This window comes from Xyrauchen texanus, chromosome 12, assembly GCF_025860055.1.
Source record: "Xyrauchen texanus isolate HMW12.3.18 chromosome 12, RBS_HiC_50CHRs, whole genome shotgun sequence".
Classification (NCBI taxonomy): domain Eukaryota; kingdom Metazoa; phylum Chordata; class Actinopteri; order Cypriniformes; family Catostomidae; genus Xyrauchen; species Xyrauchen texanus.
This window is the reverse complement of record NC_068287.1, coordinates 42,098,161-42,119,886: the sequence shown is the minus strand read 5'-3', so window position 1 is coordinate 42,119,886 and position 21,726 is coordinate 42,098,161. Positions and strand designations below refer to the sequence as shown.

The following is a 21,726-nucleotide window of genomic DNA, read 5'->3' as shown; positions in this document are numbered from 1 at the left end:
TAAGTATTTTTCCTTACATTATGTACTGTTCTGAGAACACAATATACAGTAGTTTACAATGAAGTAACTGTGTTCTAGTAAATACAGCAAATTATTTGACATAAATTTCACTGTGAATCGTCTTTGAACAGAAAGACCAAAAGTCAAAGTGATCGTACATCCTGATGAACGTGTGTTCAGAGGAGAGACAGTCACTCTCAGATGTGACATACAGGAGGGAGGAGACACGAGCTGGCAGTACAGCTGGTATAAAGATGATTCTGACATTAAATATAAACTACAGGAATACACAATCAATTCTGTAACTGAGTCTAATGCAGGTAAATACAGATGTAATATAAAAGAGACTGGAGGATCACGATACTCACACAGCAGTGATGAAGTTACACTAACAGTATTGGGTGAGTGACTTCATCTGTGTTCATCCTCATTTACATCAGCAATGTGCAGAAATATTCAATACATGATGACAGAATATTTTTCTAAGAGCATTACGAGAGGTCAGGTTTATGATTGTGTACTGGAGAGACAGTGACTCTGAAGTGTGAGAGAGAGTCTCATTACAGTAACTGGAGATATCAGTGGTATAAAAACAGCACTGCAGTGTCTGAGTCTGAGCGTTACACTGTAAACAGAGACACTCTCACTATCAGAGGAGCTGCTGAATCTGATCAGGATCTGTACTGGTGTAGAGGAGAGAGAGATGAAAGACCATCAAGATCACTCTATACATTTCTTACTCTCACTAGTGTCTCTCAAATCTGCAAAATAGGAAATGAAGACAAAATCAACCAATTTATTTGTGATTATCATAATCATTATGTAAAAGGTCACTTGTATTAACATTTCCTTTACAGAGTTCTGATTCAATGTAAACAGGTCACAGTGATGAGTTTAATAACCTCCTGTAATCGTTTCTCTAGTGAACTCTTCAGCACATGAATGTTTCTTATTCTCCTGCAGGATTGAAACCAAAACCTGAACTCACATCAAATCCTGAAGGAGCTGCACTGACAGGAAACACAGTGACTCTGACCTGTCACATGGATCAGTCGACTGGATGGCAGTTTTACTGGTACCAACACACACAGAAACATCAGAAAAGCACAACAGACACAAACTCCTACACAGTGAACATTGATTCAGTGTCTGATGGAGGTCAGTACTGGTGTAGAGCTGGAAGAGGAAATCCAGTTTACTACACACACTTCAGTGATGCACTGTGGGTAAATGTTACAGGTGAGATAGAAAATGTATTTTAAGATGTCATTAGTTGATGCCATACAAGTTAATTTTATACAAAATTCAGATTAAACAATAAAATGTAACTAATATTGTTGAGGATTACTGTGTGAATATTAATCATTTATTGATTCAATAGTTTTTATGTTGTTTGAGTCAAAAATAGCATAATAAGTTTTCTTTATACAGATCAACCTAAAACTATTTTGACTGTAAAGCCTGAAGATAATCTGTTCAGAGGAGAAACTGTCACTCTCAGATGTGACATACAGGGTGGAGGAGACACTGAGTGGACATACAGCTGGACTCTAGAGAATAAAAACACTGTCGGTCAATACAAGAAACAAGAGTATAAAATCAGCTGTGTTGAACACACACACAGTGGTAAATACACCTGTAGAGGAACGACAAGAGACGGACAAAACTCAGAGATCAGTGATGCGGTTACACTGACTGTGTCAGGTGAGTTTATATGTTTATTCATTATAGGAAATATAAACAGCAAATTTCACATTAATGTTAATGCAAATATTTAATGTTATTAATACAGTACAGTATGTTTTTATTTTAGATAAAGCTCAAGCAGTGTTAAGAGTTTCTCCACAGAAGTGGCTGACTGAAGGAGATTCAGTGACTCTGATCTGTGAGGTTAACGGCTCCTCTACAGGATGGACTTTCAGCTGGTACAGAGATGATAATGACTGCAAATATAAAGTCCTGTCAGACAGCAGCAGAGGAGCTGGAGGAAACTACACTCTCAGTTCTGCTGCTGTAAATCACACAGGAGTTTATAAGTGCAGAGGAGAGAGAGGAGAACCAGCGTATTACACAGAGTACAGCAACACACAGACACTATGTGTCACTGGTGAGTTAAAAACACTGTGTGTGTGTGTGTGTGTGTGTGTGTGTGTGTGTATGTGTGTGTGTGTGTGTGTGTGTGTGTGTGTGTGTGTGTGTGTGTGTGTGTGTGTGTGTAAAGAGCGTTCATGCTCAAATGTGGTTTAAAACATTTCCAAATTCAAGCTGTGATGTGTTTCTCAGGTGTCTCTCCTTCAGTCTCTCTGATCATCAGTCCCAGCAGAACTCAACACTTCACATCTGAATCTCTCTCTCTGAGCTGTGAGGATCAGAGTAACTCTACTGGATGGACAGTGAGAAGATACACAGACAGTGGATATCTGCAAGATTGTTCATCATCAATATACTGGGGATCACAAACAGGATCTACATGTAGAATCAGTTACACCTACACATCTGACACTGGAGTGTACTGGTGTCACTCTGAATCTGGAGAGATCAGTAATCCTGTTAATATCACAGTACACAGTGAGTCTACAACTCTGTATTTATTGATTTATTGGTGGTTTACAATCAATGTGTAAATCAGGTTGATATAATAAGTGCAGGAAGCAAAAGATACAATTCAGTAACTGCAATAATTAGGAGACACTTTTATCATTACTCTTACTTGGAGTTCATCATTTAAACAAACCCCTAAAATTAAGTATTAAACTTTGATGTGTAACTCATCCTCTGCATTGATGGTGCTACAGACATGAATCATGGTGTCCGGCTTCTTGAGGAGAGGCGTTCTGTTACTTTGCTAATTGGTCAGACTCATGATCACGTCTAGCAGACAATAAAATGGGAAATGAAAGATGTTTATTGAAGGAAACTCATCTAGGGACCAGAACAGAGACTTGAAGGTGGGCTCTTTTGACTTGGGCCAAAAAACAACCACCTAGCAGCCACCCAGAACACCATAGCAACCACGCATAACAACCGACTAACAACGTCCTGGCAACACTCTAGCATTTGTGGCAGGAAGTTTTTCATGTGCAAGCACCGCTCACATCCTCTTTGGAAAATGTTCAAATCAAGTTGATGTATTTTATTACTTCTAGTAAGTGCACATTTCCTCTGTTCTGTAGATGGTCGTGTGATTCTGGAGAGTCCTGTTCATCCTGTGACTGAAGGAGATTCTCTGACTCTACGCTGTTTATATCGATATAAAAACCCATCAGTCCTCACAGCTGATTTCTATAAAGATGGATCCCTCCTCCAGAATCAGACTACAGGAGAGATGATCATCCCTACTGTCTCAAAGTCACATGAGGGTTTCTACTCCTGTAAACACACAGAGAGAGGAGAGTCACCCAAGAGCTGGATCTCAATCAGAGGTGAAACTGAACTGAAGAACTATAAACAAACAGAAAAAAATAAATAAATATGTAATGTTTCGGTATAATTTGCAGAACATTTTTAAATGTATGAATGTATTTAGCTTCCCCAGTCTCAAGATCTGTGTCTCCTGGATTGATAACTGGAGTGACTGTCGGACTGAGTGTCATGCTTTTGATTATTCTCTTACTGGTCCTGCTGTGGTGCTACAAAAACAAAAAAGGTTCATCTTCTGTCCCCTTAGAGTTCAATGTGACAAATGAATGACAAATCTGCATCTTAATATGGGGAGTTTTTATTGAAGTCTTTTGAATTTGAACACCGTCATTCTCAAACATGTATGCATACTGTATATTCATACGTTCATGTAAATAATGTGTTTGACTAGGTGGAGTATCTCAGTCTCCCTATTCTGTCCATCATCAGCAGAATATCAGTCAGACATCAGAGCAGAACCAGAATGAAACTGGATATACACCACTGCAGTGTGGTCAGTCTCAAATCTTTTAACAGTTCTTTTACAGTGTCTAGTGTAGTGAGAAACAAATCTGAACATATATATATACTTTAAAAATCATGTCCCACTCCTATAAAGAAAAAAATATTTTTTTTTACAAATTTATGTACTTTGGCTGTACATCATTTGTTTTATTTTATTATCAAAAATGCACATAAAAATATATATTTTAGTAACTTTATTTCATAGGTTATTAGCACATTAAATATTTTTTTTAAATCAGTGTCAAAAATTTAATATAATATCTCCCTGCAGCTTTTATTCATAAAATATACAGATTTGACAAATGGTTTTTTTGTTACTTACTCTATTTATTTATTTCAGGCACAGGTCATATTTATGATTCTGCTCATGCAACAGTTAATACAGACACAAGTAAAGATAACTGTATGACAGTCAAGCAGCATCTAAACGTGGGGAGTTTTTATTGAAGTCTTTTGAATTTGAACACTGTCATTCTCAAACATATATGCATACTGTATATTCATACGTTCATGTAAATAATGTGTTTGACTAGGTGGAGGATCTCAGTCTCCCTCTTCTGTCAATCAACAGCAGAATATCAGTCAGACATCAGAGCAGAACCAGAATGAAACTGGATATACACCACTGCAGTGTGGTCAGTCTCAAATCTTTTAACAGTTCTTTTACAGTGTCTAGTGTAGTGAGAAACAAATCTGAACATGACATTAATCTACTAATGTCTTATAGATGTCTTTAAATATTAATCTGAGATATAAATAAAATTACACACATCATCTTTAGCTAACAAGACAGATCTTACTTTACAAATCATTTATTTTTCAAATAAATTATTTTTGTGTTACAGAGTTATGTAATTTGGCTGTACATCATTAATTTTATTTTATTATCAAAAATGCACATACAAATATATATTTTAGTAACTTTATTTTATAGGTTATTAGCACATGAAATATTTAACTTGCTTAATTTTTTTAAGTCAGTGTCAAAATGATTTTTTTTTTGACAAATAGTCTTTTGTTACTTACTCTATTTATTTATTTATTTCAGGCACTGGTCATATTTATGATTCTGCTCATGCAACAGTTAATACAGACACAAGTACAGATAACTGTATGACAGTCAAGCAGCTGTTTTATAAAGAAATGTAAATGTTATAAAATATAATTTTTTTAGGAGTCACTGGGACAGAGACAGGTGATGTCATGTATTCACAGGTCATTAGGAAGAAAAATAAATTTGAGATCAAAGGTACAAAGACTGAAAGGGTAAAACCAAACAGAAAAGGGAAAACTCTGACTAAATTCTTTCTTTTTCTTTGTAGATTCAATAACAGGGCCTACTGACATAACCTATGCTGAGATTGAACTGAAATCTAAGAAAGAACTCAAGAAAAAGAAAGGAAACAAAGGTACTGTATGCAAAAACATCTAGGTTATGTATGTAACCTGACGTTGAGTCGAAGAAGCGACATACGGGTATAAAGGTGATTAAATACTATGAGTTCATTCAGGATTTTTCTGAGGAACCGGTAGTGTCCGGCCACCTCAGTGGCTCGGCTCAGCGACGTGGCCGGGAGAACACAACATCTCCTTCCCTCCATCAGGGAATGGAGGTTACATACGTAACCTAGACGTTCCCTGTCTGTCGCTCAATTCGACGTCGTGTCTAAGAAGCGACACTAGGGGTCCACTTTAAATCACACCATGCGCTGAGCCGTTTACGTGTACTGCTGACACAGGACGACCAGCTGTGTCAGACAGCACGTACCTTTCCCCAATGCCCCATAAAAGACATCGGATTCCTTCAAGTTACACAAGGAGGGGAACAAGGCGGCACTTGCCAACCTGGGATGGGCCGAGCCTAGCCGGGTCTGGGGGCCTTACCGCATCGTGGGATTGGGGTCTTACCCATTTTCCTATTCTTTCAGGGGGAAAAGACCCTGCGGAGACCACACCTGCCCAGGAAGGGGGAGGTAACGTGGCAAAATACATCACATGGGCCTCTTCGGTCACATGTGGGAAAGAATGGCGCAGTGGTAGATCCAGCCTTGAGGAGGGGGGAGTTGCTACAACACGGCGACCGGAGGGCAGTGGGAACTGCCTAAGGGAGATGCGGGTCCGCTCGTAAGGGGACCGTACCGTGGAAAATACATACAGGAGCAGTCCTGATCTGTGGGGCACCTTTCCCAGTGCAGGGTAGATTTGAGATACCCGCAGTGGATTGGGTCGGCAAATTCCCCTGCTGAATTGTGGACCCACAGGGCTAGGAAGGAGTCATCCAGGGAGCCGAGTGAGTGGGATCTCCTGGGAGTGAAAAGCGCACTGTTTTACCTCGGCGAAGGGAAAGGGGGCTGGGCGCAAGCGATTCACTCGGTCAGACCGTCAGCATGTACCGAGTTCCACCAGCTCAGACCTGAGAAAATGCGGGACGAGACTGACTCAACCCTGAGGTTGTAAATCTTTGCAAAAGTATTGGGTGTTGCCCAACCCGCAACTCTGCATATGTCTGCCAGAGAGGCGCCCCTAGCCAGTGCCCACGAGGACGCAACACTCCTTTTTGAGTGTGCTCAGACCCACAAGCACACAAGAACATGGCCTGGGTGCGATAGGCCAATGAAATGGTGTCCACAACCCAATGGGAGAGCCTCTGTTTGCTGAGTCCGGCTGAGTCCGGCTGATTTTAGTGGCTCGAAGGGGGGTCTCTGAAGACTGGCGAGGACCACCGAGAGATCCCAGGATTTAACCTCCGGGCGCCTCTTAGGAACCTAATGACTAAGTCATGCTTACCCAGAGATTTGCCGTCTACTGGGTTGTGGTGAGCTCTGATAGCGGCAACATGCACCTTCAAGGTGGAAGGGGACAGCCTCCCTTCCAACTTCTTCTGTAGGAATAAGAGCACTGACCTAACTGCGCACCTCTGTGGGTCTTCAGCCCTGGAAGAACACCAATTTGCAAACAGGCGCCACTTTAGGGTGTAAATTTGCCTGGTAGAAGGGGCCCTGGCATGGTTGATCGTGTCTATGAAGGTATTTGGTAGACCAGCTAGATCTTCCGCGTCCCGTCCAGGGGCCAGACGTCGAGGTTCCCGAGGTCTGGGCGCGGATGCCAGAGCGTGCCCCATCCCTGAGAAAGAAGGTCCTTCATCAGGGTAATTCGTCAGGGAGGGGCTGTCGCGAGGAATACGAGGTCCGAGAACCAGGCCCGGGTAAGGAGCCACTAGGGTGACTTGTTCCTCGTCCTCCCTGACCTTGCACAGCACCTGTGCAAGAAGGCTCACTGTGGGAAATGCTTACTTGCGCAGCCCCGAGGGCCAGCTGTGTGCCAGTGCGTCTGCCCCGAGGGGAGCCTCTGTTCGGGCATACCAGAGTGGGCAGTGCGAGGTCTCTCGGAGGCAAACAGGTCTACCTGGGCCTTGCCGAACCGATCCCAAATCAGCTGTATCACCTGGGGGTGGAGCCTCCACTCTCCCCCAGGCAAGCGTTGTCGTGACAGCACGTCTGCTACCACATTGAGGTTGCTGGGGATGTGAGTGGCACGCAGCGACCTGAGTCGGTGCTGGCTCCAAAGGAGGAGACGACGGGCGAGTCGTGACATGTGGCGGGAGCGTATGCCACCTTGGCGATTTATGTACGCTACCGCGGTGGTGCTGTCTGACCTGATTAAGACATGTTTGTCCCGAACTAACGGGAGAAACATCCGCAGGGCAAAGAAAATAGTAAGCAACTCTAGGCAATTGATATACCAGCACAGCGGAGCCCCTTTCCAATGGCCTACAGCTGCGTGCCCATTGCACATAGCGCCCCAACCAAATTTGTAGGCGTCGGTCGTGACCAGGATGCGTCGGGACACCTGCTGCAAGGGTATTCCTGCCCGAAGAAAGCAAAGGTCTGTCCAGGGTTTGAGTGTTCGGCGGGGGTGACTATTACACGGTGCATCCCGCGGTTCCATGCTCGTCTTGGGACTCGAGTCTGAAGCCAGTGCTGAAGCGGTCTCATATACATCAACCCCAGCGGTGCGACCGCCGTGGAGGATGCCATATGCCCCAGGAGCCTCTGGAAAAGATTTAAAGGAACCGCTGTGCACACACTCATTGAGACCGAGTCTAACTCCATGCCGAGAAAAGAGATGCTCTGAACCGGGGTGAGCTTGCTCTTTTCCCAGTTGACCTAAAGCCCCAAACGGCTGAGGTGCCTGAGCACCTAGTCTCTGTGAGCGCATAATAACTCTCGGGAGTGGGCCAGGATGAGCCAGTCATCAAGGTAATTGAGTATATGGATGTCGGCTTCTCGGAAGGGGGCAAGGGCTGCCTCTGTGACTTTGGTGAAGACGCGAGGGGACAGAGACATGCCGAAGGGGAAGACCTTGTACTGATATGCCTGGCCTTCGACGCAAACCAAAGGAAGGGTCGGTGTCGAGGCAATATTGAGACTTGGAAGTACGCGTCCTTCAGGTCTACCACTGTGATCCAATCTAGATGCTGGACGCAAGTTAAGATGTGTTTTTGAGTGAGCATTTTGAACAAGAGTTTGTGCAAAGACCGATTGAAAACTATCTAGTCCAAGATCGGTCATAAGCCACCACTTTCTTGGGTACAATGAAGTAAGGGCTGTAGAGACCCTTCTTCATTTCGGTTGGAGGGACAGGCTTTATTGCATCTTTGAGTAAAAGGGTAGCGATCTCCGCGCACAGGGATTTGGCATGCTCGCTGTGTACTGCGGTAAAGCTGTTTGTGAAGGGGGGTGGAGGCCTGGCAAACTTAAATGCATAACCAAGTCGGATGGTCCGTCAGGAGGCTCTGGTGCTGAAAAAAGACTCGAAGCACTTACCTTGCTCCACGCACCCGGCAGGGGGCGGGTTCGTGTCTGAGGAGGAGGGCTGGTAGAGGTGTCCTCTGGACTCCTACGAACCAGCCAGCCGGGGAACAGTCGTGGGGCTGAGGGCTGAGGGTCCGCGTCCAGCATGCCGGGACTGTTGAGGTGTGGCGGCAGAGTGCCATGAAAACAGCATTTTCGGGCCAGGTGACCCATAGACAAAGGAAATAGAGAATCTATTAGAGAAAAATAGAGATGTTGAGAAAGAGAATCTTGTCGGTTTCACGCATCTCGACCAAGTTCAGCCATTGATGACGTTCCTGGACCACGAGCGTGGCAATCACCTGCCCCAGTGTCTGCGCTGTGACCTTCGTGGCCCCGAGGGTGAGGTCGGTCGCTGAGCACAGTTCCTGCAGCACATCGGGATCAGGGCTACACTCGTGCAGATCTTTAAGCACCTTGGCCTGGTGGACTTGAAGGAGGGCCATGGCGTGCAGGGTGGAAGCGGCATGTCCGGCGACACTGTAGGCTTTAGCAGTCAGTGTAGACGTTGTCCTACAGGCCTGTGAGGGGAGCACAGGGTGACCCCGCCAGGTGGTCGGGTTTCCGGGGCACAGGTGGAGCGCAACAGCCCTATCCACCTGGGGAATCGCCGTGTACCCGTGGGCCGCTCTGCCGTCGAGGGTATCGAGAGCAGATGAGCGGGTGGCATGATGAGTGGAGAGCGGCATCCTCCACGTAGACGTCAGCTCATCATGCCCTTCTGGGAAAAAATGGGACCAGGGTTGTGCGCGGCTGTGAGTGGCGCGGTGTTCCCAGGAACCAATCAGAGATGGCTGTGGGGAGGATGGAGGGTTCCAGTCCAGCCACACGCTAGCGGCGGCCCGGGCAAGCATATCGGACATCTGTGTGTCCGCCTCAGCCTGGCAGCCCAGGGTAGTTGTCTCCGATGCAGCGGCGAGCTCATCCACTTCTAGCTCTAGAGAATAGGCAGGCTGGCCGTGAAACAAGCCGCTGTTGCCTCGAGCACGGACGGGAGTCAATGAACGTGCTGGTGGGCGGGTGGTCCGAGTCGTCCTCAATCCCGTGGGAAGAAGGAGCGATGTGGGGGGGGGGGCGTTTGGAGCCGCGACCGCAACATTGCCATGGTCAAGCATGAGATATCCACAAACGCTGCCTCTGTGTGATTGCAACCCAGACACACGAGACAACGCCTGTGGCCGTCTGAAGCGGAGAGCACTCTACCACATCCAGGAACTACACAGGGGCGGAATGGCATCTTTATAAAGACGCGTCCTGAAAAGGACGTTCAACACCGCTGTGTATTGCTCTTTTCGAGGAAAATACTCTTTTACAGAGAAAATCACTCTTTTAAGAATTAAAACTCTTTTAAATTTGCGCTGTCAAAGCGCCCAGAGGCAAACTGCACTGCCGTGCAGAGAAGGTGAAAAGCTGCTAATGTGCGCCATAGATCCAACAGCAAGCAAAGCATCAGAGGAACAGGAACAGGTGTGTACTCGCAGCTGACTGCTGACACGACCAAGGCTCCGAAGAAAATTTCTGAATGAACTCATAGTATTTCATCGCCTTTATACCCCTATGTCCGGGGGCGGGGTATGCAAATACTGTCTGCCAACTTCTCATTGGCCTTTTTTCATGCATCAGAGGCATATTCGGCGCTCAAGAGAGACCCTTAGTGTCGCTTCTTCGACACAACGTCGAAGTGAGCGACAGATGGGGAACAATATATCTCAGCTTAACCTGTCTGCTTCATGTTATGATCAGAGTAATGCTGCATTTTAATTCCTATTATTGATCATTGTCTGTTTTTGTTCTATAATTATATTTGCTGGTATGTAAAAATAAAAATGAATATTTAATAAATACAGAAGCAATAGTGATGTTATGTTTTTCCTAATGAAGTTTCTGAACTCTTGTTAGGGAATACCAGTGATGCTACACCAAGTGCAGACACTGTGTACTCTAAACTGAACATGGGAATGGATCAAAAGGATCAAGGTAAAAATAAACTAATACCATACAACAATATATCTGCTGAAAAGGAGCCAGTGAAAAGCATCATTGAGAATCTTATAATAAAATTAAATGTGCATTTTAGAATATTTTTTATGTTTTCAGGTGCTTCTTGTGGATCAAGTGATGTGATTTATGCTCAGATTCAATAAAAGATCAAAGAAGAATCTTACAACAACAGACAGACAAATAAATGAAAGCTTGCCGTGTTTATGCTGATGATATTATCTGCATCTTCCATATACAAGACCTTTACAAAAATCATAAATAGTACAAAACACTTTTGATGTAATATAAACAACTTTACCAGCTTAAAAAAAGTAGCTTGTTCTTAATGTAGATAAAACTGAGCTTATTATTTTTTTCTAATTGTAGGAATATACAGTGGATTCAAAGACTTGTTAATATACAATTTAACAAGTTTGCATTATAATCTTTGACTCTATGAATGTTTTCAGAAATTTGTGCGTTTTCAAATTCGTAAGGCCACACATGTTTATTATTTTTTTGTATATACATATAAAAAATAGACATAATATTTTAATAACAGAAATGGTTGTAAAATATAAAGAGTACATAAAAAGTGATACTGTTTTTCAGAAGCAATACTTAAGGTATAGTTCACCCAACAAAGGAAAATTGTGTCAACATTTACTCGCCCCTCATGTTGTGTTTTGATATGAAGTTCTAAAAAGCAAATAAATGTACCATAAAAATTGTCCAAACTCAGAAATAGTTGTCTTGTGTCTTCATTTAATGCCTGGTCAAACACAAGAACAACCTTTTTTGAGCAACTCTGCAGCTCTTATATATCTCTCTCTGTGAGAAACCAAAAAAAAATTGCTTTAAAAAATATAAAAACTGATTCAAAGAAAACAAATTAACTAACAAAACATACATTTCCAAAACTCAATGTCTTAAACACAAAGAATTAGCCAGAGAGTAATCAATTAGATTAAATATGTAACTAATGACCGCAGGTGGTAGTCTACCACGTCCCGTCCAAGGGCCAGACATGGAGATTCCAGAGGTCTGGTCGCGGGTGCCAGATGGTGCCCTGACCCTGAGAAAGAAGGTCCTTCCTCAGAGGAGCGTGAGGTCCGAGAACCAAATCCGTGAGGGCCAATAAGGGGCCACTAAGAGGACCTGCTTCCTGTCCTCCCTGACTTTGCACAACGTCTGTGCAAGTAGGCTCACTGGGGGAAACAGCTGTGTGCCAGGGCATCTGTGCCGAGGGGGGCCTCAGTCAGAGAGTACCAAAGTGGGCAATGGGAGGATTCCAGGGAAGCGAACAGGTCTACCTGTGCTTGGCCGAATCGACTCCAGATCAGCTGAACCACCTGGGGGTGGAGCCTCCACTCTCCCTTGGATGTAACCTGCCGCGACAGCGCGTCCGCTGTGCTGTTGAGGTAGCCTGGGATGTGAGTGGCCCGCAGCGACTTGAGTCGGTGCTGACTCCAAAGGAGGAGACGGCGGGCGAGTTGTGACAAGCGGCGAGAGCGTAGACCGCCTTGGCGGTTGATATACGCCGCCACGGCTGTGGTGTCCGTCCGGAACAACACATGCTTGCCCCGGATCAGCAGCAAAAGCAAGTAGTACTGCCAGCAACTCGAGGCAGTTGATGTGCCAACGCAGTCCAAGGACCGGCGACTGAGTGCCTGCTGCATACGGCGCCCCAGCCCCGTGGGGAGGCATCTATCGTGACCACGACATGCCTGGAGACCTGGCCTAGGGGAATTCCTGCCCATAAGAACACTAGGTCTGACCAGGGGCTGAGAGAGCGGCAACACGTCTGCGCCATGCTCGTCTCTCGACTCTGGTGTGCAGCCAGTGCTGGAGTGCATCAACCCAAGCGGTGTAACCGTGGCTGAGGATGCCATATGCCCCAGGAGCCTCTGAAAGGATTTCAGTGGGACCAACGTGTTCCGTCTGAACGTATGCAGACAGCTCAGCACTGACTGTGCATGCTCACTGGTGAGATGCGCCAACATTGAGACCGAGTCCAACTCCATACCAAGAAAAGAGATGCTCTGAACCGGAACAAGCTTGCTCTTTTCCCAGTTGACCTGAAGCCCCAAGCGGCTGAGGTGCCTGAACACCAGGTCCCTGTGAGCACACAACATGTCTCGTGAGTGAGCTAAGATTAGCCAGTCGTCGAGATAGTTGAGGATGCGGACGCCCGCTTCCCTCAGTGGGGCAATGGCTGCCTCTGCGACCTTCGTGAAGGCGTGAGGGGACAGGGACAGGCCGAAGGGGAGGACTTTGTACTGATATGCCTGACCCTTGAAGGCAAACTGGAGAAAGGGTCTGTGTCGAGGAAGGATCGAGACATGAAAGTACGCGTCCTTCAGGTCTACCGCCGCAAAACTTTCCAGATGCCGGACGCTCACTAGAATGGGTCCCTGCATGAGCATCTTGAATGGGAGTCTGTGCAGAGCCCGGTTCAGAACTTGAAGGTCGAGGATTGGCCACAACCCGCCGTAGGGGCTGTAAAACCCCTTCTTCATCTCGGCTGGAGGGACAGGCTCTATCGCGCCCTTCTGTAGGAGGGAGGCAATTTCTGCACGCAAGGCAGCGGCGTTCTCGCCTCTCACCGTGGTGGGGCGGACGCTGTTGAACCTGAACTGAATCGCGAACTGAATCGCATAGCCGAGTCGGACAGTCCTGATCAACCAACACGACAGGTTGGGGAGCACGAGCCACGCCCCCAAGCTCCGAGCGAGAGGACTATATCGTCAGACGTACCGGCAGACGGGGCCTCGCGACGGGGCGGAGTCCGGGATGCTGAGTCTAGGGACATCGAAGCACTTACCTGGCTCCTTCTGACTGCTCCCGGAACAGCCTGGGAGGGGGGAGGAAGAATTTCATCCTTGTGACCCGCGGAGACCATCGGCCTGGGGGCGGGGTTGTGCCACGGCTGGGTGCGTGGAAGCGGAAGATCCGGTTTCAGGGCGCTGTACCTGCCAAAGAGAACCGGTGGCCAGCTGTCGTGATAAGACCAGAGAGCCTTATCACGACGGAGACCGGAAGTACGGGGCCGGCCCTGAGGGGCGGGCTGTGGCGGGGCTGATGTTGGTACCGCAGGGAGACGTGCTGGGCGATGAGCAGACGGGGTGCGGGGTCTGTAGCTCCGCCTGGGCAGGATGTGCTGTATAGCCTCCGTCTGCCTCCTCACCGTTGAGAACTGCTGGGCGAAGTCTCCAACGGTGTCGCCAAACAGCCCAACCTGGGAGATGGGGGCGTCAAGGAAACGTACCTTGTCAGCCTCTCGTGACTCGCCCAGGTTGAGCCAGAGGTGGCGCTCCTGGACCACCAAGGTGGACATCGCCTGCCCGAGAGCCCACGCTGTGACCTTTGTTGCCCGGAGGGTGAAGTCGGTCGCCAAACGCAGCTCCTGCATTAGACCTGGGTCAGGACTACCCTTGTGTAGTTCTCTAAGTGCCTTGGCTTGGTGCACCTGCAGGAGTGCCATGGCATGCAAGGTGGAGGCGGCGTGCCCAGCGGCGCTGTAGGCTTTAGCCATCAGAGACTACGTCAGCCTACAGGCCCTGGACGGAAGCCTCGGGCTGTTCCGCCAGGTGGAGGCGTTTTGTGGGCATAAGTGCACTGCGACCACTTGATCCACCTGGGGAATCGCCGTGTAGCCCCTTGCCACCCCGCCGTCGAGGGTAGTGAGAGCGGAGGAGCTTACCGCTCGCGTGCGGGCAGTAAAAGGTGCCTGCCATGAGCGCGTAAGCTCCTCATGCACCTCCGGGAAGAAAGGAACAGGGGCGGAGCGTGGCCGTAAGCGGCGCTCTGGCTCCAGGAACCAATTGTCGAGCCACGAGGTTTCGGGGGGAGGCGGAGGGTTCAACTCCAGCCCGACACTCGCAGCTGCCCGGGCAAGCATGGCCATGTGGTGTGTACTCAGCACAACGTTGTATGTGAGGGATTGACCGTTGGAAAACGCCGTAAAACCAACAGCTTGTAGAGATGAATGAACAGCAGAGGAATTCAGCTCTGTGACTGCTCTCTCGGCTCCGAAGAAGATATCTGATGTGTATTTGCAGTGTCACTCCTTTTATACCCATATGTCCGGGGGAGTGGCATGCAAATTCCACACGCCAATTCTCATTGGCCTTTTCTCAAAATCAGGGCCGCAGGAGCGACCCCTAGTGTCAACTCATCGACACAACATCGAGTGAGTGACAGACGGGAACAGTAGATGTCTACACAAACATCAAAACTAGGGATGTCCAGATCCGATCATGTGATCGGAAATCGGGCAAGATCACGTGGTTTCAGACTCGATCGGAATCGGACGTTACCTCCCGATCAGGACTCGGATATATTTGTATATATATTCTCGTTATTTTTTAACACGTCTATAGTTATGCAGTGGCAGAGTTAGACCCTTTTGACTCCACACAGAAACAGCAACGCATGCGGAATGACATCACTTAGTTTCAGAGACGCTATTGGTTAAATGCAGGCGAAGTAGAATACAGAAGCAGCTTGAAGCGGGAAGCGCGAGTATGTCTGTGGTCTGGAGATATTATAAAGTTGATGACAACAACATTGCCATAGCAAACTGTGGCAGTCACAGGGACGGTCCGTGAGTACCACATCAGCAGAAACTCAAGTGCAGACCTACCTCTCAGAAAAAAACACCCCTAAGAAAATCGACCCACTTCAGTACTGGAAAGAACATGCTAATCAGTTTCCCTCTTTGGCTGCTGTTGCAACCCAGTATCTCAGTGCCCCCTGCAGCTCTGTGGACAGTGAGAGACTTTTTAGTGCCGTTGCAAAAGTCCTTGATGAGAACAGAAACAGGCTCAAACCTGACAATGTAGAGATGTTAGTTTTCATTAAGAAAAACATACATTTCCTTCTGTGAAACTTACTACTGTGATGACATTAAGAGTTAGGAGTTCCTAAAAGCACATTACTGGTTTGCAAACACTGTGGCACTTTTATTTTTTTATTTGTTTACATGCCTGCCAGGTATTTTAAGTTGAGGTGCTATTTGTTTTTATGTTAGACTTTTTTATATTTACTGTTGCACTAAAGTCCAAAAGTGAAGAATTTATGTTATTTATTACTTGATTGTTCAAGCTATCTCACAGAAGTGCTCTGTTTGTTAACAGAGTTCTTGAATGTTAAAATAAGGTGAATTCAATAAAAAATAAAGAACATCCTGGATCTGTTTTTTCGCTCTTCTTTATTCTTTTTTTTATGTATTATAGAAGTATCGGATCGGGACTCGGTATCGGTAGATACTCAAAATCAAATGACTCGGACTCGGACTCGAGGGCAAAAAAACCTGATCGGGACATCCCTAATCAAAACCCAAGTAAATAACATTAGGTGTTTCTGTTAATTAAGGCGCTAATCGCAAATAGCGATCTATATATCAATACATCAAGAACCATCAATATACTTATAACAACAAAACTATTACTCACCATGCTGGGAATAGATAGTTTTAAATTATAGTTTCATCTGGTATTGTTACAGAATTTCAGCAAGCAACACAAGAACAACATGGGTTTCTTCCGCAGTTTTTTTTTTTTTTTGTGCCTTTTCATGGGGGATCATATGCGCCCACAAAATCAACGTTCTTAAAGGGGCAGCACCCAACATCCCAGCCCCAATGACCCAAAAACAGGTCATTCAAACAAAGGAAGGGTGATGTCTCTTAGGAAAGCTCAATTAAACTAATGCAACTGATGAGACTGGCTTCCAGAAGGCAGATTTTTCCTGCAGGACAGATGAAGACCCCTGCCTTTGTTTTCACTTCCACAGTACGCACAAGTCTGTCTGCACCTGGATAGACTTGAGTAAGTAGACCTAGTGGCCAGTGATGGCGTGGTGTGTTTTCATGCAGAATAAGCACAAGATCTCCTACTTGAAGATTTATCTTTTGTTGCAGCCATTTCTGTCGTTGTTGCAGTGTAGGCAAGTACTCCTTGAGCAATCGACTCATTGGCAGAAGACATCTGCCAGATATTACACCTGGCGCCATCTGCGCCGGTAAAGGTCTTGTTTTACAAAGGCTCCCGGAGGTAAAGTTGGACCGGAACGGAGAAACAACAGATGATTTGATGTGAGTGGTAGAGGATCTGATGGGTGAGAGTTTAGTGATTGGTCTACCATTGACAATAGATTCAATGCAGCAAAACAGTGTTACCAAACCCTCATCATCTGGTGCCTGTTGCGATAGGACAGTGTTTAGAATGGAATGAACGGTGCAAATTTGTCGCTCCCAAACACCACCCATGTGAGAGGCGGCAGGTGGATTGAAGATCCATTTTACATTGTTTACATTTTACAACGTCGTAGATCCACTGCTAAGGTGACTACGTTGAGATTTTTGGTCTCCATGGTGTTCAGTTTAATGTTCATTCTGCGTTACTCCAGCTTAAGAGCATGAACTAGCTTCTTAGAAGCAAAAGTCCCATTGGAGCCACTGTCAAGCACAGGAAAGACATTCATGGAGAATCGGTTGTGTCTGTCTGAAACCACTACTGGCAAGATGGGAAGAACAATCTTCTTTCGACTGGCTTCAATGGACTTTCTGATGGCATGTGCTTGAAAGGCTTGTGGCAGTTCAGCAGCTGTCTCATCTCCAATAGATCGGTTATTAGATTGGCTGTTGTCGTTATTAAAAGCTACAATAGCGGAGTGCAGCCAACTTTTGTGTTTTTTCCCACATCCAGGCACCTTGCATACCCAGTTGCGAGTACAGACTGTGCTGCAATGACCTTTCATGAAACAGTTCAGGCAGAGTTGTCAAACGCTCTTGAACAGACAGAGCCCTAAAAGATTGACACTGGTTCAGAAAGTGTCCTTCAGTGCACTTTGAACACTTAAATGTTGAGGTTATCTTTGGCATGGACGATATGGTAGATTCTTTAGTAACTGACACGGTTGCGAAAGTCTGACTTTTCTTACTGAAACTTGACTTAGTACTTGATTTAGAACTTTATTGCTAATTGTGGATATTGCTTTTCCACAATTTGTAGCAAAGTGCGTCCACCATTCAGCTCTTCCTCTCACTTCATTGCCTTTAAAGTGTCACTGCAGCTGCACAGAATGTCCACGAAGCTTTGCAACTGCTTGTTGTCTTTAATGTCTTTGTAATTAAGCACCTTGTCAACCCATGCTTGTGATATTGCATATGGATTGCCAAAACATCTCTTCAGAATAGCCATGGCTTCTGCATAGCCCAGGCTAGAGTTGGGGTTGTACAAGCAATGTGAGATAGCATCTCTAGCTTGGCCGACAGTGTACTGATGCAGTCGAGTGAGCTTCTCTTGATCTGGCACTGTCTCTTTATCAATCACAGAGGAGAACAATCTCATGAGTAGTATGTATTATATACGTTGTGACAAAAATGATTGATGGGTTATGATTGATGACATAATTGGTGCACCTTTGACCTTTGCTTCTGGGGCCCCTCCCCTCCCTCCCCTCCCTCCGGCAGATGTGTAGGATGTGGTATGACGTTTTTTTTGATCAGCAATTCTGATATCCCTCCCCATCAGTGTATTTAAAAGAGTAGACAAATGATGAATCTTTAATGATGTACAATGTTTTATGGAAAAACTGAGATGATAAATTAATGTATGGTACCAGACTAAAAATAGTAATTGATTAAATAATTCATTGATGTAATCATTGATATGTTTTTCAAACACATGATAAAGTAATGTGTGGGGGAATCATTTTGTTTTTATTATTATTGTAAGACATAAAAAGTGGCATTACGTTTAAAATGTGTTTAAATGATGTGTCTTTAATGGGGTGCAATGCTTGGGTGACAAAACATGGTATGAGACTTTTTTTTATTTTTAACAAAGTGGTGAAAATGTGTTTCTAAAACAGCTGATATTCCAAAAACTCAAAGACAGACGTTCACTTTTAAAATAATGAATAAACGTTTAACAAAGACAAAAGTGTTATTTTCAACTTTTAACAGAGGAGAAAATGTGTTTTTTAAACAAAATGTATCAAGTTGTCAAGCACAACAAAGTCACTCTAAAATTATTAAAAAAAAATTACATAAATGTGTTTAACAATTTACTTAATGTATGGCATTAGTTTAACAAACAGGTTGTTTTTACTAAACACAATATCTCATTTTTGTAGCTGTGACTCTAACAAAATGTCTTTAACAAAACGATGCACAATGTCTTAAAAACAGGTGCTATTGGTTGAATCAAAACTCATTCAGATGTTCACCTTAAAACAATGAATAAATGGTTAACAGAGACAAAAGTGTTGTCTCGCGTGTTAGATTCCCATATGGTCTAGCGGTTAGGATTCCTGGCTTTCACCCAGGCGGTCTGGGTCCGACACCCGGTATGGGAAGCTGTTTCATGACAGACCTGCGCTCTGACACCAACTTATTTGGAATATGCGAAAACAATGCCTTTTCATTGACTCTGTAAGCGTGCTCTGCACAATAAAGCTGAATCTTAATTGTCAAGCACAACAAAGTCACTCTAAAATTATAAAAACTACAACATTTTTTAATTGAAATAGTATACTTAAATTTTTCTGGCCAACGTCCTTTCACGAGTGCATCCAAAACGATAATGGTTTAAGAAAGATGGCCATTTCCAGCCGGTGGGTGGAGTGTATTCACAAAACATCAAGTCTCTTAGGAAGCATGTGTGTGTGTGTGTGTGTGTGTGTGTGTGTGTGTGTGTGTGTGTGTGTGTGTGTGTGTGTGTGTGTGTGTGTGTGTGTGAGCGTGTATTTATCACTTTGTGGGGACATTTTGTCGGTCCCCATGAGGAAAACAGCTTATAAATCATACTAAATTATGTTTTTTGAAAATGTAAAAATGCAGAAAGTTTTCTGTGAGGGTTAGGTTTAGGGGTAGGGTTAGGTTTAGGGGATAGAATATAAAGTTTGTACAGTATAAAAACCATTATGTCTATGGAAAGTCCCCATAAAACATGGAAACACAACATGTGTGTGTGTGTGTGTGTGTGTGTGTTTCTTCACACACACATCTACTAAAAATAATCTAATACATTCAATAATATTATAATTATAAAACAGTTACAAACCATGTGTTCTTTTATTTCTGTAAGTGGTTAAACAGTTATTAGTAATAATCATTTCCTACAAATGTTTTACAATGTTTATACACGTGTATTAATCGGTGGGCAATCTAAAAATGTTTTTATTTTAAGCCATAGTAAAAACTATGTACATTACACATGCTTTTTCAGATTGAAAACCCAAGCCATTTAAACAGAATGTCGAGTGTATTTTTGTGTGTGACCAAATATGTGGCTAGTCTAAGAGAAGAGGTTTTCTGTTGAGAATTATATCAAAGAGACATGCATAAAATATGTTGAAACTGTCACAGGGTTTTCGTGATATCCCTGGGGGTGAATCGTGAGAGGGGGGTCGCGATACGTAGGCTGTTTTATAATCTAGACAATAAAAAGCCGTTCGGTGGGTGTTCGTGAGACCTCGGTGGGGGACTTCACGACACATAGACAATAAGCCGCCGGTCGGATGGGGTTGGATCACCCAGAGCAGCTCCGCCTATCTAAAAACAGTCTGTCGAATGCTTCTACGCACCATTCATTTGATTCGATTCGACTGGTGACCGGTATCAGAGCAGCGGTATTTAACAAGTGATATTACTCTTAAAAATGGCCTTTATTTTCAAAAGTATGTGTCGCTTGTATGATGATTTTTAAAAATATTTGAACTTTACAGTTTTTAAATTGATGTTAACAGGGTTTAAATAAATTAAAAAATGTGTGTGCAATTCAGGACATATCGATGAATATGAAAACTTGGATCGCATTGATCAACTGTGTAAGTTTATGTAAAGATTTTTTTTCATGTATTTATATATTAGAAGTGTTTATATATTATGTGTCTATATTCTTTTTATTTTCAGTGACTGAACCATTAATTAATAAAACAACGGGTCAGAGCAAATCTGTCAACAGAGGTGTACTGCAAGGTATGTATACATTATTTGTGTTCTATTTCGATTATGCAATATTTATAAACAAAACAAAATTTGTATTTTCTGTGTTTGCAGATATTTCAAACTTCGATGTGGCTTCTCTTGTGTCACAACCGGGGTTTGCCACGCCAAAACGAAAGGGCTCACTGTCGCTCGGTTCACGGAGACGCAACAATCCTGTTAGTCATATAGGATTTTACGAAGCCCCTGATTACATATCGCATCCCCAGATGGACGCGCTAGGAGAAACTGTTTTGGTGAAAAACAAATTGTGAATCTATCAGGAGAACGGAGAGTCGATGAAACACTATCAGCGTTAAACGAGTCAGTTGGTGCGTATGAAACACTAACATTGTTAAAAAATAAAAAAAAATGGTAATCCTCTTGCTAATACACATGTTCTATTCTCATTCTTTATATAGATTTGTACTCTAACACTTTGCAGATTGACGAAAATCCCACCGCTATCTTCGATAATGAGGATTTCCTGAGGGATTGGGACACCTTCAGCCAGCCCCTCATTCCAGACAACACCGACAATGCCGTATCATCAACCGGCACGGAGTCAGATGAGGAAGATTTGTTAAACGTTGAACGGGATGTGATTTCGGATATTGACACAATATTGGATTGTACGGAGAACGAGGGTTGCGTGGAAGAGACGGTGCTGAATGCGGATGAAATTCTACCCTCAAACCAACAGAACATTTCCCATGATTTGCTGATGGAATTACGTGAACAGAATCGATTTCTATTAGCTGTCATGGGGGGGTTGTTGTTTTGTTTATTTAGTTTGATATGTGATTGTTTTTTCATAAAGTTGTTTTTTCATAAAGTTGATTTGTGTAGCTGGTGTATAATCAGTGGAGAATAAAACTGAATTGAAAAAAGATTTCAATATGACGAGTAAAAGGATGCATTCAGACGATGAATTGCATGATTGTCAACCAGACTTTGAACAAAATCCTTCTGCAA

General features: G+C 44.5%; 1 protein-coding gene across 1 annotated transcript; it reads left to right on the top strand.

Moving 5' to 3' along the window:
- The first annotated feature begins 137 nt into the window (after positions 1–137).
- Positions 138–21,392, top strand: LOC127652774 (Fc receptor-like protein 5). The gene is made up of 14 exons (XM_052139144.1): positions 138–246; positions 964–1,239; positions 1,432–1,704; positions 1,814–2,107; positions 2,284–2,568; positions 3,174–3,422; positions 3,527–3,646; positions 3,812–3,913; positions 4,458–4,559; positions 5,247–5,333; positions 10,677–10,754; positions 20,680–20,745; positions 20,827–21,083; positions 21,174–21,392. Exons 1-13 carry the CDS (start codon positions 165–167, stop codon positions 21,024–21,026), a joined length of 2,214 nt encoding a protein of 737 aa, XP_051995104.1. The 5' UTR covers positions 138–164; the 3' UTR covers positions 21,027–21,083; positions 21,174–21,392.
- The last annotated feature ends 334 nt before the right edge of the window (positions 21,393–21,726 follow it).